This window comes from Vicia villosa, unplaced genomic scaffold (assembly GCF_029867415.1).
Source record: "Vicia villosa cultivar HV-30 ecotype Madison, WI unplaced genomic scaffold, Vvil1.0 ctg.002276F_1_1, whole genome shotgun sequence".
NCBI classification, from domain to species: Eukaryota; Viridiplantae; Streptophyta; class Magnoliopsida; order Fabales; family Fabaceae; genus Vicia; species Vicia villosa.
This window is the reverse complement of record NW_026705882.1, coordinates 306701-320967: the sequence shown is the minus strand read 5'-3', so window position 1 is coordinate 320967 and position 14267 is coordinate 306701. Positions and strand designations below refer to the sequence as shown.

The 14267-nt window shown below is 35.0% G+C and overlaps 1 protein-coding gene across 1 annotated transcript; it reads right to left on the bottom strand.

The window, feature by feature from the left end:
- Positions 1-10046: 10046 nt before the first annotated feature.
- Positions 10047-11706, bottom strand: LOC131638341 (E3 ubiquitin-protein ligase At4g11680-like). Its single transcript, XM_058908900.1, has 2 exons — positions 11278-11706; positions 10047-10539 (listed from the first exon to the last, which is right to left on the bottom strand). Exons 1-2 carry the CDS (start codon positions 11689-11691, stop codon positions 10393-10395), a joined length of 561 nt encoding a protein of 186 aa, XP_058764883.1. The 5' UTR covers positions 11692-11706; the 3' UTR covers positions 10047-10392.
- Positions 11707-14267: the final 2561 nt, after the last annotated feature.

Here is a 14267-nt window from a genome sequence, read left to right as displayed (position 1 = left end):
TTTAGCCTTTCTATATATTGGATAAAATAAAAGTCGGTGGCGACTCTTGCTTACCGCAACATTTCTTTAAAGTCAATTCACCGTATTACAGGCACCTCCGTTTTCCAAATGAACCCGAAACCTTCATCACATCTATTAAAAGGCCCAAAAGTAGTACAAAGTCTTTCATAATTCCCATAACAAGACGCAACCGAAAATTTCAAGCCCGCATTGCCCTTCCAAACCACTTTATCCTTACCTTCCTCCCACCCATTGAAAACTCCAACCCTACTTTTCAAATTCCCAAAAAGATCCGAACTAATGGGATCCTCCAAGAAAGCGTCGGAAATCCCGAAATTTCCCCACCTCCACTCACCTTCAACCCACCCACCCATACCCGCTACCGAAACATTCTTCAAGCTAGATAATTTAAACAAATCCGGAAACTCCGCTTTTAAAGATGAACCACCATTATGAATGTCAAACTTAATGCACTCCACCATTGGGTCACTAATAGAAGAAGATCCCACTTTTAAAATGTCCTTCCACCAAAACGAAGAAGAAGAGGGCTCTTTAAAATCTCTAGCATTACCACATACTTTTAAAGACAGATCTCCATACCTAGCATTCAAAATATTAAACCACAAAACGTTATGTCCTTGAAGAATCTTCCACCTCCATTTGTTGAGAAGAGCCAAGTTAAATTCCTCAATATTTTTTACTCCTAATCCCCCTTGCTCGAAAGGCTTGGTCACCACCTCCCACTTCAACCAATGAATCCTCCTCTTCTCTTCCACCCCTCCCCATAAAAATCTACTTTGGATGCTCTTAATCTTTTGAACCACTTTCTTTGGCATTTTATAAAAGGACATAGAAAAAATAGCTAAAGAACTAAGAATGGACTTCAAAAGAGTAATTCTCCCACCAAGATTCAAGAAGCGATTCGACCAACTATCCAACTGATTCTTCAACTTATTAACAAGAGGATCCCAAGTGGCTTCCTTCCTAGGATTAGAACCAATATGGATCCCAAGAAAACAAAAATTACTCTCTTCCTTTTTGCAAGAAAGAAAGTGAGAAGCCGCCTCCAAAAAAATACTTGTTGGTATTGATGCCAATCAACTTACTTTTATGAAAGTTGATTCCGAGACCCGAACAATCTCAAAGGCTCGAAGCACCGCTTTAATCGCCCAAACGTATTTCCAATTACCCTCCCCTACCAACAAAGTGTCATCCGCAAATTGAAGGATGTCCACCGCACACCCTCCTTTAATTTTGAAAGTTTGAAATTCCCCCACTTCAAAAGATCGTCTTACTAATCCCGAAAGACCTTCCGCCACCAAAACAAAGAGGAAAGGAGAAAGAGGATCACCTTGTCTCAATCCTCTAGAAACTGCAAACTCCTTGGTTGGACTACCATTAACAAGGACCGACATATTACTATTGAAAACCAATAACTCCATCCACTTCATCTATTTCTCTCCAAACCCCATCCTTCTTAACATATACCTAAGGAATTTCCAACTAACCTTATCATACGCTTTTTCGAAATCCACTTTGAAAAGCAAATAATTTTTATTCTCCTTTCTCGCAAAATCCACCACTTCATTAGCAACTAACACTCCATCCAATAGTTGCCTTCCGGGAACAAAAGCACTTTGGCAAGGAGAAATGATGGAATCTAAAACCCCTTTTAATCTACCTGCCAAAAGTTTAGCCACAACTTTGTACATGCAACCCACCAAACAAATTGGCCTATAATCGTCCAAAGATAAAGGATTATTGGATTTCGGAATTAAAGTAAGGAACGAAGATGTCACCGCCTTGGATATGGTTCCTCCTTCGTAAAAGTAATGAAAATATCTAATGAAATCATCTTTAATAATACTCCAACATTTCTTAATAAAAAGAAAGGAATACCCGTCCGGCCTCGAAATCTTAGTCCCACCACAATCCCACACCGCCTTTTTAATTTCCTCTTCAAGAAAAGGTTTCTCAATATCCATCCCCACCTCCCTACTAATACCTTTGAAAATAATACCATCCAACAACGGCCTATACTCCTCCGATTCCAAGAATTTACTCTCGAAATGATTGAAAACCACCTCTTTAACATCCTCCACCCCTTCTACCATCTTACCCAAGTGAAGAATCGGGCCTAAATGATTGACTCTTCTTCTTTGTTTCATTATTTTGTGAAAAAACCCACTATTCGCATCACCCTCTTTCATCCAAGTCGACCTAGATTTTTGAATAAGCATATTTTCTTTGATTCTCAAATTCCTCCAAAATTTACTACATGCTTCCCTCCTCATATCAAGATCCTCATCGAAAGAAGAAGAAAATGTTTCCAATCTCTCATCCGCTAAATTCATATCACGCACCCCTTCTTCCATGTATAAATCAATCCTCCCGAACACCTTGATATTCTACTTTTTGAGTTTGTCCTTTAAAAGTCTAAGCTTCTCTTTCAAGACAAAATCCCCTCTTCCTTCTACCTTCAATCCTTTCCACTCCTTTTCCACAAAAGGGATAAAAGAATTGAACGAGAACCATTCGTTATTGAATCTAAAAGGTTTTGGATCCCAATTAGACTCATCTTTCATAATCCAAATTGGGCAATAGTCTGAAATATCCCTATCTCCAATAAGTTGGCCGATCACGTCCTATTTACTCACCACCGTATTTGATAAAAGAAAGCGACCAATTTTACTTTTCGATTTCCCATCACTACTAAACCAAGAATTTTTTTTCCCTTTACAAGGAATGTCCACCAAGTTACTATTGAAGATAAAATCCGCAAACAATTCCACCTCTTTTTTATTGACCACCATCGACCTCCCCTTCCTTTCTCTATCATTTTTTATCGCATTAAAATCTCCCCCTATAATCCATTCTCCATCCTTAAATACCTCCTTCAAAGCCAACAAATCATTCCAAAGAGCTATCTTTTTACTCAAATCACAAGAAGAGTACACATTTATAACATAGTAAAAATTATCATTCCAGCAAGCCTTAATACCCAAATATCCCTCTTATTTAAAACTATCCACAACCTCCACATTGTCAATGTTCCAAAGAGTAATCATTCCTCCCGATCTACCACACGAATTAGAAAAGGAAAATCCCACCTCCGGTGTCTTCCAAAAACTCTTGGCCACCATGTCATTCATATTAGTAATTTTGGTTTCTTGAATCATGAAAATGTCCGATTTGCCCCTTGAAATCAACGTACTAACCCCCCTTCTATTTGCGCTCAGCACACGAACTGAAACAGAAAAGAATATCCTCATTATCGCCCCCGATGCCGGACTCGACATCGTTGTCCCTTAACACATTAACATAAGATCTCCCGTCGTTCTTCACCTCCATCCATCCCTTAATATTGCCTTGTCTCTGCTCAGCAAAGAAATCTCTCTTCTGCAGCCTGACCTACGAAACGCCCCCTTTCACTTTCCAAACTTTCTCATCCCTCTGAAAACGTGGAAGATTCACATGGAGTTTCTTCCCCGCAACCGCATGCTGAAAAGACCCGTGTTGGTTTGTGGGGTCAGTCGATCATCCCGAAAGCAGTCTGGGGCGTTACAATTATCATCAAGCTGAACAACTTCCAAAGCACTATTCACGCGCGTCAAGGTTGAACATATTGAGCTTCTTTGAAGATAATGGTAGATATGTCATTATGCATGGACTTTTAATTTTAGATGATGATTGATGTTAATCGAGTCACAAAATCATTGAAATCCAAGATATCGCCACCATTGCATGGACTAAAATCTAGTTGCGGGAGCCCTAGTTGCTCGAGCGCATAAGTGTTGACGATATTACATGAACTTATGTTATTTACAAAGACTCTTGCTATTGTGTGATCCTCTAAGGTGACTGTTATACTAACGGTAACTTTGCGTAGTATTAGTGTGAATTACCTTCTCATGATCTTGAAATCCTAGCATTGGTCAGTCTTTACTTTGTGACCTCGTGTCAACCGTAGCTTGGATAAGGTTTTCTAGTGGTGGACCTACATCAGACATCGCTTTCGTACGGATCTCATCTACGACAGAGAATTGAGGTGGTGTGTAAGATAGGAGAATTTGACATAGTTCTTAGGTGCGATGTAGGAGATTGTTCTCTCCATCTATCTCACTATGGTTTTGGGAGAGATATGGCTTAGGACCTGGGATGATTTATTCGTGGAATTTCACGAGAATTAGAGGTCAATTCACACAAACGGTACAACAGTTTTATATTGGAAGCAGAATTATTGTTGATCATTGAGGTAGAACCCTAGAAATAGTGATGATGATCTCAAGTAAAGCGCCACGGGATAGACCTACAAAATTAGCACTCCGACGCCCAAATCAGTTACATGTGCTAACTATGTATGTTGGATCGCCTCGTTTGGGCTATGCACAAAATAGAAAACTTCTTTAACTAGCCATTATTTAAAGAGTATCACAGGAAAAAAATGATTAATGTTATATTAAAATTAAAATTGATTAGTCATTTTAGCCGAATTTTTTAAATAAATAGATCAGATATATTAAGACGACTATTATACCAGTACTGCATCCATTCTTTATTAGAATAGTATCTTGTATAAATTTTCCATTTACTTAAAAAAATTGTAATAATAAATTTATAAAAAATGTGAGTTAATTTTACATATTTATCTTTCCAAGTTATAATGATATAATAGACGGGAAAAAAGATTTTGTTTTACTAATTATACAAGAGTCAATAAGAACATTTATAATTATAATGCCAGTGTCTAATAACCTAAACAATGAGATGTATGTGTACACATAACTTATGTATACATCATTTTTTCAGTGAAAGCATCTAATAAGAACTCAATCATTTTGAAAAAAATTTTAGCCACCTCCCTATGGGGGGTCACCCCCAGCGAAAATCTCAAAATACCCCTGCTTCAGAAATGAACTTCCGAAGCGCTTTTTTTTCTAAAAAAATTTCCATAATTCGGAAGTTCATCTCCGAAAACACCTCATGGGGGGTGAATTCGGAAGTTCATTTCCGAATTATGCAGAAACTGTGTTTTTTTTTTAATGTTTTTTCTTAAACAGTCTCGCATTTTAATTAAACGCAAATGCCAAATAAAATAAGCAACAGATAAACTGAAAATACTAATACGATAAATAAAATCCAAATAATATATACAAGCCGAACCAAATAGTAATAGTGTGCGCAATATACAATCCGAAAACAAAAAATAAATAAACCCGACCACTACTGGGTGTGTCTAACCCTCTCACCCTGAGCCCTCCTCTGCCGCCTGTACCCCGCCGCACGGCCCGCATTAGTGACGATCGCCTCCATCACGGCGACTGCGTCTGGACCGCCCTGATGAACGACACCCCGATCCAAGGCGTCCCGCCCAAGCATCTTTATCCGCTGGCAGATCGGCAGGAGATCAATGGCGTGGTCATCCTCGGCCTGCTGGTTCTCCAGGATCTCCTCATGTGCTGGCCTAGGAGCGCCGGGAACGTCGGGTCTCAGTAGAGGATGGGACACCCGGTAGAACCATGTGACGTACCCCTCCTCACTGTGCCAGTCCTGTGTGACCCGAGTGAGACGGTACTCCTGCGGTACCACATGATGCTCCCACTCCGCCCATATGGCACTGAGCTGCACTCGGGTCACTGTGTCGGGAGCAGCCTTAAAGGGTGACCTGGGTATCCGCTGCACGAATCCGAACTGACGCATGCACCGCTCAGGGAGATACCGGACCATGATGCCGGTCCCGCATGCCAACCAGCCTGAATATAGAGCAATGCCGTTATAGGGGACAATCTGGGCGTAGTCGGCGAACGGCCTCGATGTGACGTCGTCGTGCATCGTGCGGTCCAAGTACAGACGGTATGGTCCCACCGCATCGTTCCCCCTCTGGAGAGCGTATCTGGCGGCCCTGGGCATGGCGTCCACGTCCGCAGGATCGATGTGAAAGCCGTGGATGCGGGAGAAGTAGGAGATGATCCAGCTCTGAAACAGAAACACGATAATGTATTAAAAATAGGGTTAATACCTATTTTCACCCCTGCCATATGGGGTGTATTTGAAAAACCCCCCTGCAAAAAAAAAAGTTGCAGTTATTACCTTAACAAATTTTAAAATTTTCAACTTGGACCTTTAGCCAGCCACATCATCAAAAAATCTGATGTGGCAACTTTTTTTTAATTTATTATTATTATTTTAATTGCGTGGCAGGCTTATGTGGCATTATTATTATTTTTTATTTAATTTAATTCCACGTGGCATTATTATTCTTATTATATTGTTTAGTTCTTAAAATGTTAAAAATCAAAGTTTAAAAAACTGTTTTTTATTTAATTTAATTCCACGTGGCATTATTATTATTATTATATTGTTTAGTTCTTAAATTGTTTAAAATCAAAGTTTAAAAAACTGATCCCAAGAGGTGTTGAACCCAGGAACAATAACATCTATTTCCAACACATTACCACTGCACTGAGCTTCACATTATGTCATACGAATGACTTAGCTACTATATAATAGTTGTTGTTAACGTTTCATTATTAGTTTTGGTTTAATTACTATTTTCATTATTATTTAATATTAATATTATTAGTTAATAATTAATAGTTAATAGTTAATATTATTAATTAATATTACAAAATTATAAAATAATGATTAATATTTATTTTACTGTTAAACTTAATAAAATTTTAAACTAAATTAATATAAAATAATATTAATTAATAACGTTAATAGTAAATTAAATTAAATATAAATTTTAATATAAATTGTTTAAATTAAATTAATTAACTTAAATATAACGTTAATAGTAAAATAATATTAAATAAATTAAATAAAAATAAATTAAATTAAATTAAACATAAATGTTAAATTAAATTAAACTAATATTAATTAGAAAATATAAATTAAATTAAATTAATATAAACAAATATTAATTAATAACGTTAACCGTAAAATAAATTAAATTAAATTAGATATAAACATTTATATAAAATATTTAAATTAAATTTATTAAGTTAAATATAATGTTAAAAGTAAAATAATATTAATTAAATTAAATTACATATAAACATTAAATTTAATTAAACTAATATTAATTAGAAAATCTAAACTAAATTAAAATAATATAAACAAATATTAATTAATAATGTTAACCGTAAAATATAAACTAAAATAGAATTAATTATAAAATATAAATTAAATTAAACTAAATTAAGTTAATATAAATTAATATTAATTAAAATTAGTTATTTTAGTTTATATTTTATAATTTAATTAAGTTAAACAGTAAAATAAATATTAATTATTATTTTATAATTTTACTAATATTATTTAATAACTTTAACATTAACTCATAAATATTAACTAATAACTAATAATTATTAACTAATAATATTAATATTAATTAATAATGTAAACATTAAGTATTAATTTTAATAACGTAAACAGTAGTTAGTATATAATTTCTAAGGGAAATACACATCATAAAAGAAGCTGCAGCGCAGTGGTTAAGTGTTTGTGATGGAGGCTATGGTTCCTGGGTTCAACACCCCTTTTGGACCAACTTTTTAAACTTTGATTTTTAACATTTTAAGAACTAAACAATATAATAATAATAATGCCACATAAACCTGCCATGCAATTAAAATAATAATAATAAATTAAAAAAAAAAATTGCCACATCAGATTTTTTGATGATGTGGCTGGCTAAAGGTCCAAGTTGAAAATTTTAAAATTTGTTAAGTTAATAATTGCAACTTTTTTTTTGCAGGGGGGTTTTTCAAATACACCCCATATGGCAGGGGTGAAAATAGGTATTAACCCTTAAAAATAAATACGAAACATAAATAAATAAATACGATAATGTATTAAAATAAAACGTACCGTAAGCAGTGTGCAGGATCCGACCAACTGCCTCGTCCTCCAGTTGGAGGCCTCATTCAGCTTCTGGTAGAGGTATGCCAGAGTAGCTGCCCCCCAGTTCCACTGGTGAACGGTATCCAGGTCCATGAAGTAGCGGAGGTAGGTCACGTCGACGTACCTGACACTCTTGTCCACAAAGCATGCAGCGCCTACCACATGCATGTACCAGCACTGGAGAGCGCAGTCGCGATGATAGTGTGTGAACAGCTCGTTATCCGCACCCTCAGCCTCGGCAGCCGCGTCCAGATGATGCTCAAAATAAGTGCTCAGTGTGGTGAACCGGACATGAGGCCCAGAAGTCGTGGCGCACTCATAGTGAGCAACCTCGTGCTCCATGCCCAAGTAGAGCGTCATCCACTCAATGGCCTCCACCCTCTGGATCTTGGAGTGGGTCAACAGCGGCCCCCTAATCGGCAGGTGGAGAAGACACTGCACGTCGTGCAAGGTGATCGTCATCTCCCCAACCGGCAAGTGGAAAGAGGACGTCTCCTTGTGCCAGTGCTCCACAAATGCCCCCTGCATGCCGGTGCTGATCGTGGTGTACCCCGTCATGCAGAGCCCGCTGAGCCCTGAACCTCGCACATGGTCGTTAAACCACTCAGCTGCTGGTTTAAACAGACCGAAAATCTTGCGGGCGTGGTTGACCATTTTCAGCGGCTCTCTCTCCTGTTACAAAAAAAAACAAATAAGCGACATATATTAAATAAGCGGACATATATTAAATAAGCGACAAATAAACGGTTAGATTATAAAAAATGGTGACAAATAAACGGTTAAATTAAAAAAATACCTCTCCCTCCCAGATCCGCCGAGCGACGTGATCGTGGTAGTGAATCAGCACGGAAGTGTCAAAGGGCCCTCCCGGGTAGCCATCCTCCTGCTCATCCTCCTCTCCGGCTGGAGGGTCAACATCCGGTACCTCCTCCGCCTCGTGGTATGGCACTGGCACCTCCTCCTCCTCCTCCTCTCGCTGGCGGGAAGAAGATACCCGAACCAGCCGACTCCTAGATCCAGATGAAGAGGTACCCTCTCCCACGTCCTCGGGTACTCGCACACGGCGTCCCCGCCCCCGTCCCTGTGTCGACGCCAGCTGCGCCGCCGCCCGCTCGCGTCTAGCCGACGCAGTCTGGGTCTCCCTACCCTGTCTGATGCGTGCTGGTTGGTTGCCTGACATGTTCCTGTAAACAATCGAAATCGATTAATATGCGAGACAAAATAAAAAACAAAAAAAAATGCACTTCTGATACAGTTTGGAAGTTCATTTCCGAAAACTGGGATGGAGGTGTTTTCGGAAATGAACTTCCGAAACACCCCTGCGCAGAGCTTCTCTGCAACCTACAATGGCAGACCCCAAAACCAAACTACAAAACTATTTTTGCAATTTCTAAACACCCTAAATATCAGTAACAACCTACCCCAATGTGGTTTTTGCAATTTCTAAACACCATAATAGAGATTTTATTAATAGATCTAAAAATTGAAAAAATTCAAAAACTTACCAATTGAAGAGATTATGATGACTTAGGTTGAGTTTGAGAAGCTTTTGGAATGCACACTTGCTTTTGCAGAAATTTTTGAAGAGAGGAAGTTTGAAGAAGATTTAGGGTAAAATGAATGGGGGAGGGGGGCTGTTTTGCTTAATCTGCAAAACGCGCAATTTTTTGGAAATGAACTTCCGAATTGTTGTTTTCGGAAGTGCATTTCCGAAATAAGACAATTTTTCAAAAAAAAAAAAAACGCTTTCGGAGATGCATCTCCGAAAACACCTTTTTCTTGCATTTCGGAAATGCATTTCCGAAGTCAGGGGTAGTTTGGGTTTTTCACCAGAGGTGGACTAGAAGGTTGGGAGAAAACACATTTTTCTTGCATTTCGGAAATGCATTTCCGAAGTCAGGGGTAGTTTGGGTTTTTCACCAGAGGTGGACTAGAAGGTTGGGAGGTCTATAAAGAAATTTTCATCATTTTAATCCAACTTTGCTGTATTAGGGGGACAAGAGTCTCAGTTCAGATGATTACAATATCGCTTTTTTCAAGTTTTGTAGTGCTTATTTTGGCGACTATCAATTGATAAAAATGATTAAAATTTTGTATATGCTATATGCAAAAACATGTATAAATTTTCCATACACAAATATAAATATTCACTTCATTATTATTCAGTACATGGATCAATACCTTACAATATTTAAATCTCACAGAAAAAAATTGTACATCCATTTTAGTGGAAAAGAAATTCTTTAAACAGGCAACAAGCTATTTTGAAAAAGTAATTAGGATTCACCCTTGAGAACTATAAGCACTATAATTTTAATGTAAAATTTTGGTTACTGGTGAATGGTGATCTCTTCTGTACATGCACACAAACTCACTCATGTAACCAAAGTGGGAAAACAAAAACTTTGGGAGTATATTGTATATATATTATGCATATAAGATTTAGTGCGTTGTTTGTTGGTGTGTTGACTTGTGTTATTGTTGCTACCTTTGTAATTCTTTTTTACAAAGAGGGCAGCATGATATAATTCTTAGCCATTGATCAACACATTTTAGATGGAACATATGTGAACAAGGCAGTTGCCTAACTTCTTCTTTGTCTTTGTATTTGGCCAAACATATGCAACATTCCTGTCACCACAACCATAGACACAAAACTATACATTAAACTACATATACGTATTTTATAAAATTAAGAAAAAACTTTTTTTTTTTTTTAAAAAACTTATAAGGTTGTTTAAGATACAAAATCATTAACAATGTATAAAAATAAGTGAAATATTACGCGTTCGAACCCACGCACATGCAATTTGATGTTTCTGTATAACTACTAACCATACTACTAACTATATTATCTTAACAAAATTAATAGCTATTTAATAGACGAAATATCACATATGCCATTGCCATTGATTGTGATTGACCAATAGTAATCTAAGTAGACAAAATGTCCTATGTGTTTAAGGGTGATAAAATGAACCGGGTCATCAGGCCTGGTATTTTAGCAGACCGTCTGTTCCTCTATTTTGTCTATTCCACCCAATTTTTTGAGTTTTGACTGAACAAACACGACTTTTTGCCACTTATAAATTTTTTTGTAGGTTTTGTCAAAATAGACTTAAATGATATAGACATGTTCATATGTCACCTCTATATGTCATTAGATATAATGGACGGTGGTTGTAAATCTTAAAGTTATCTGACTAAATGCCATCTGACTCATGTCAAAATTAAGTCAAAATAAACACATTATTCGAAAAAATTTGAGTTTGAATCTTGACGTTTAAGTAAAATCAATATCCAGTCTTCGTTCTAAATCAATATCCAGTCTTCGTTCTAAAGCTATAAGATGATATGTATGTCACTTACCGGCTCATCGCGGATCAATCTTTCGCTGCATTGAGAATCATTATCAAGATCTAATTTGGTATGCCCAACTTTAAATCTCCAAGATGGAAGTTGTGAGATTTGATCCTCCGAAGCACCTCTAGAAGAGGATCCCATGTTCATGTCATAACCAAGGAGGATGGTAATGAGTGGAACACAACAACAGAGCAATAAAAAGAGAAGAAAAGGGAAAGAGTAACAAATTGCATTCCAAACAAGAAGGATTATGCATAGGATTTGGAGTTTTGGAGCTTGTTGTAATGTTCCAAAACGTGAGTCAAATGACCAAACATTTCCCATCACAAACCATATTGCAAAGAATAGCTCTAGTGAACTTCTGCATTTGCTCATCAAATGTGTGCTCCTATACACACTGCATTGCACAAAAGAATTCATATTAACTAACAAAGTAAATATTTTTTTTATTAAAAATTTTTCACTTTTAAAATTAGTTTTAAATTTATGTATCTATTTTGAATTGATTTTTTTTTTGTTTTACAAAAAAATATGGCAATTTGGTGAGTCATATCCTTCTCATTTCTTTATCTTCTGCCCTTAACGCATGTGCCATATCTGAGAAAACTTAGGCCCACTTCACCTATAGGAGGGGCTTGGGAAAAAAAATCACTTTTGTATCCTTTGCACTCACTTGTCTTTTTATTGATTTATTAAAGTAATAGAATTCAATTTCAAGACAATTATTAGATTCTTTAATGCATAAGTAACTTGAAGATTCTATCTTGAAAATTCCACTCAGTCTAGATTTAAAAACTCATAATTTGACATGCATAATTTTCAAATTATTTTAAAAAAAATTTTATAATAATTTTTTGAGTATTATTATTTTAAAAAATATATGACTTTTATTATATTAAAATGATCAACGTGTTTGGTCATTGTATGACCCACTTTTATTTTGATATAAGTTTCCTTTATTCATTTTCTCCTGAAAATCATGAAAATATGGTTGCTTCATATTTAAGTATCTTATTACAGTCTTCTATTTTCCTTATCATTATATTTATTTTATATAAAAAAAAATCTTTCATTCCAAAAAATTATTATAAAAAAAAATTCATTAAAAAATTCATTTTGAAGTAAATGGTCTATTTTTAAGTAAGCATCTACAATATAAGAAAAAAAGATGTTCTAGAAAATACATATATGCCCCTTTGCTTCTAAACTGTGCCACGTGGACACCTTCACCATCTACCACTATTTGGTTTTGTTTTTATTTTATTTTATTATTTTCTACACTCATCTCATCATGATTCTTCTGCATGCTAAGTCATCTTTTTGAAACAAGCTTCTTGGAAAGACAAGTATTTGCTTTTCACTTAATAAAATCCATCTTTTTGGTTTTCCTATTCTTTATTATATTATTTTGATACTGATAAGTAACAACTCTCAATGCACAAGCTTCCATTCAACTCAGACTTTCTTTCTTCTCACTCTTTCATCTCATTCTTCTCTCTTTCTTTCATCTCATTCTTGTAGTAGCTTCTTCCATTTTTTCAATGTTTCTTTATAGTATTTGTTTAACAACTTTAATTTCGATTGATTTTCAGGTTCAATTTCATTGTTTAAGATATTTCCCGTTTCTATTATCTTCAGGTATTTTCAGTTTCTTTGTTTATCAACTTTAATTTTTGTTCTATTTTAATTTTTTTCCCATCTTCATTCATTATGCATTGCTTTTTTGTTCTTCATCTTTGACTAATCAGATCTACAAAGAAGAGAAAATAGATCCAGATCTACAAAGAAGGAAAAATAGATCCAGATCTAGAAAATCAATTTATGTGAATCTTCTTCCATTTCAGGGGGCTCTAGGTCTCCAAATTCAACATGTTGTCACCGCTATATAAAAAAATAAATGATGAGATCTCAAAATTGATATATGAATATCTATAATATAAGAAAATTTACTGTTCTGGATTATCCAAAAATACCCTTTTGCTTATCTTAGTCTAAATTTATATATTTGAGGGTAATAAAAGTCTTTTTGTTATTTATTAAAATAATTGGGTTGAAACCAACAAAAAGAATGTTGGTTTATCACTGGCCCGTGAGAAATCAATTTAGAAGAAAAAATTTGTTACTTTATCACTGGCCCACAACCCCATAAATTAAAACCCTAAAAATTTAATTTTTCTCTGCCAGACCACTTTATACCTCTTCACGCCTCCAATTGTCTCACTGACTGCTACCCCTTTATCTTCTTTCTCCCAAAATTTCTTGAAACCGTAAAAAGTTATGATAAAACACTGTTCTTCTTCTGCACACATGAGCCTCACACGCTACCCTGCTCTTCTTCCTTCACACACACGTTTCCTACTATCTCTCACAAAAGGTTTTATACTTCTCCATTTCTCTTTTCAAACAACAACAAATTGATTCTTCCCACAAATTGACTAATAGCTTATTTTCTCCATTTCTCTTTTCAAACAACAACAAATTGACTAATAGCTTATTTTCCAGTTGTTATTTCAAATAGCATTTTAGCTTATAGCTTATCATTTTTTCTTCCTTTTTTATCCTTATTATTTTAGTAAAAATTCACTTTTATTCTTTATAATTTATTTTAATTTAAAATAAAATAATTATTTATTAAATATTTTTTATGTCATTTTATATTTAAAAGTTACTTGAACAGTTAATTTTACCAAACACTTCAATTAACTTATTAGCTATTAGTCTCAACCATCAGCCATAAGCTATAAACTATCAGTCATCAGCTATAAGCTATCAGCTATCTTAACAATCAACCGCTATTTTTACCAAACAAACCCATATTATATATATATATATATATATATATATATATATATATATATATATATATATATATATATATATATATATATATATATATATATATATATATATATATATATATATATATATATATATATATATATATATATATATATATATATTTGTTGGAAATTCAACTTTAGTTTTTCAATTTTTTT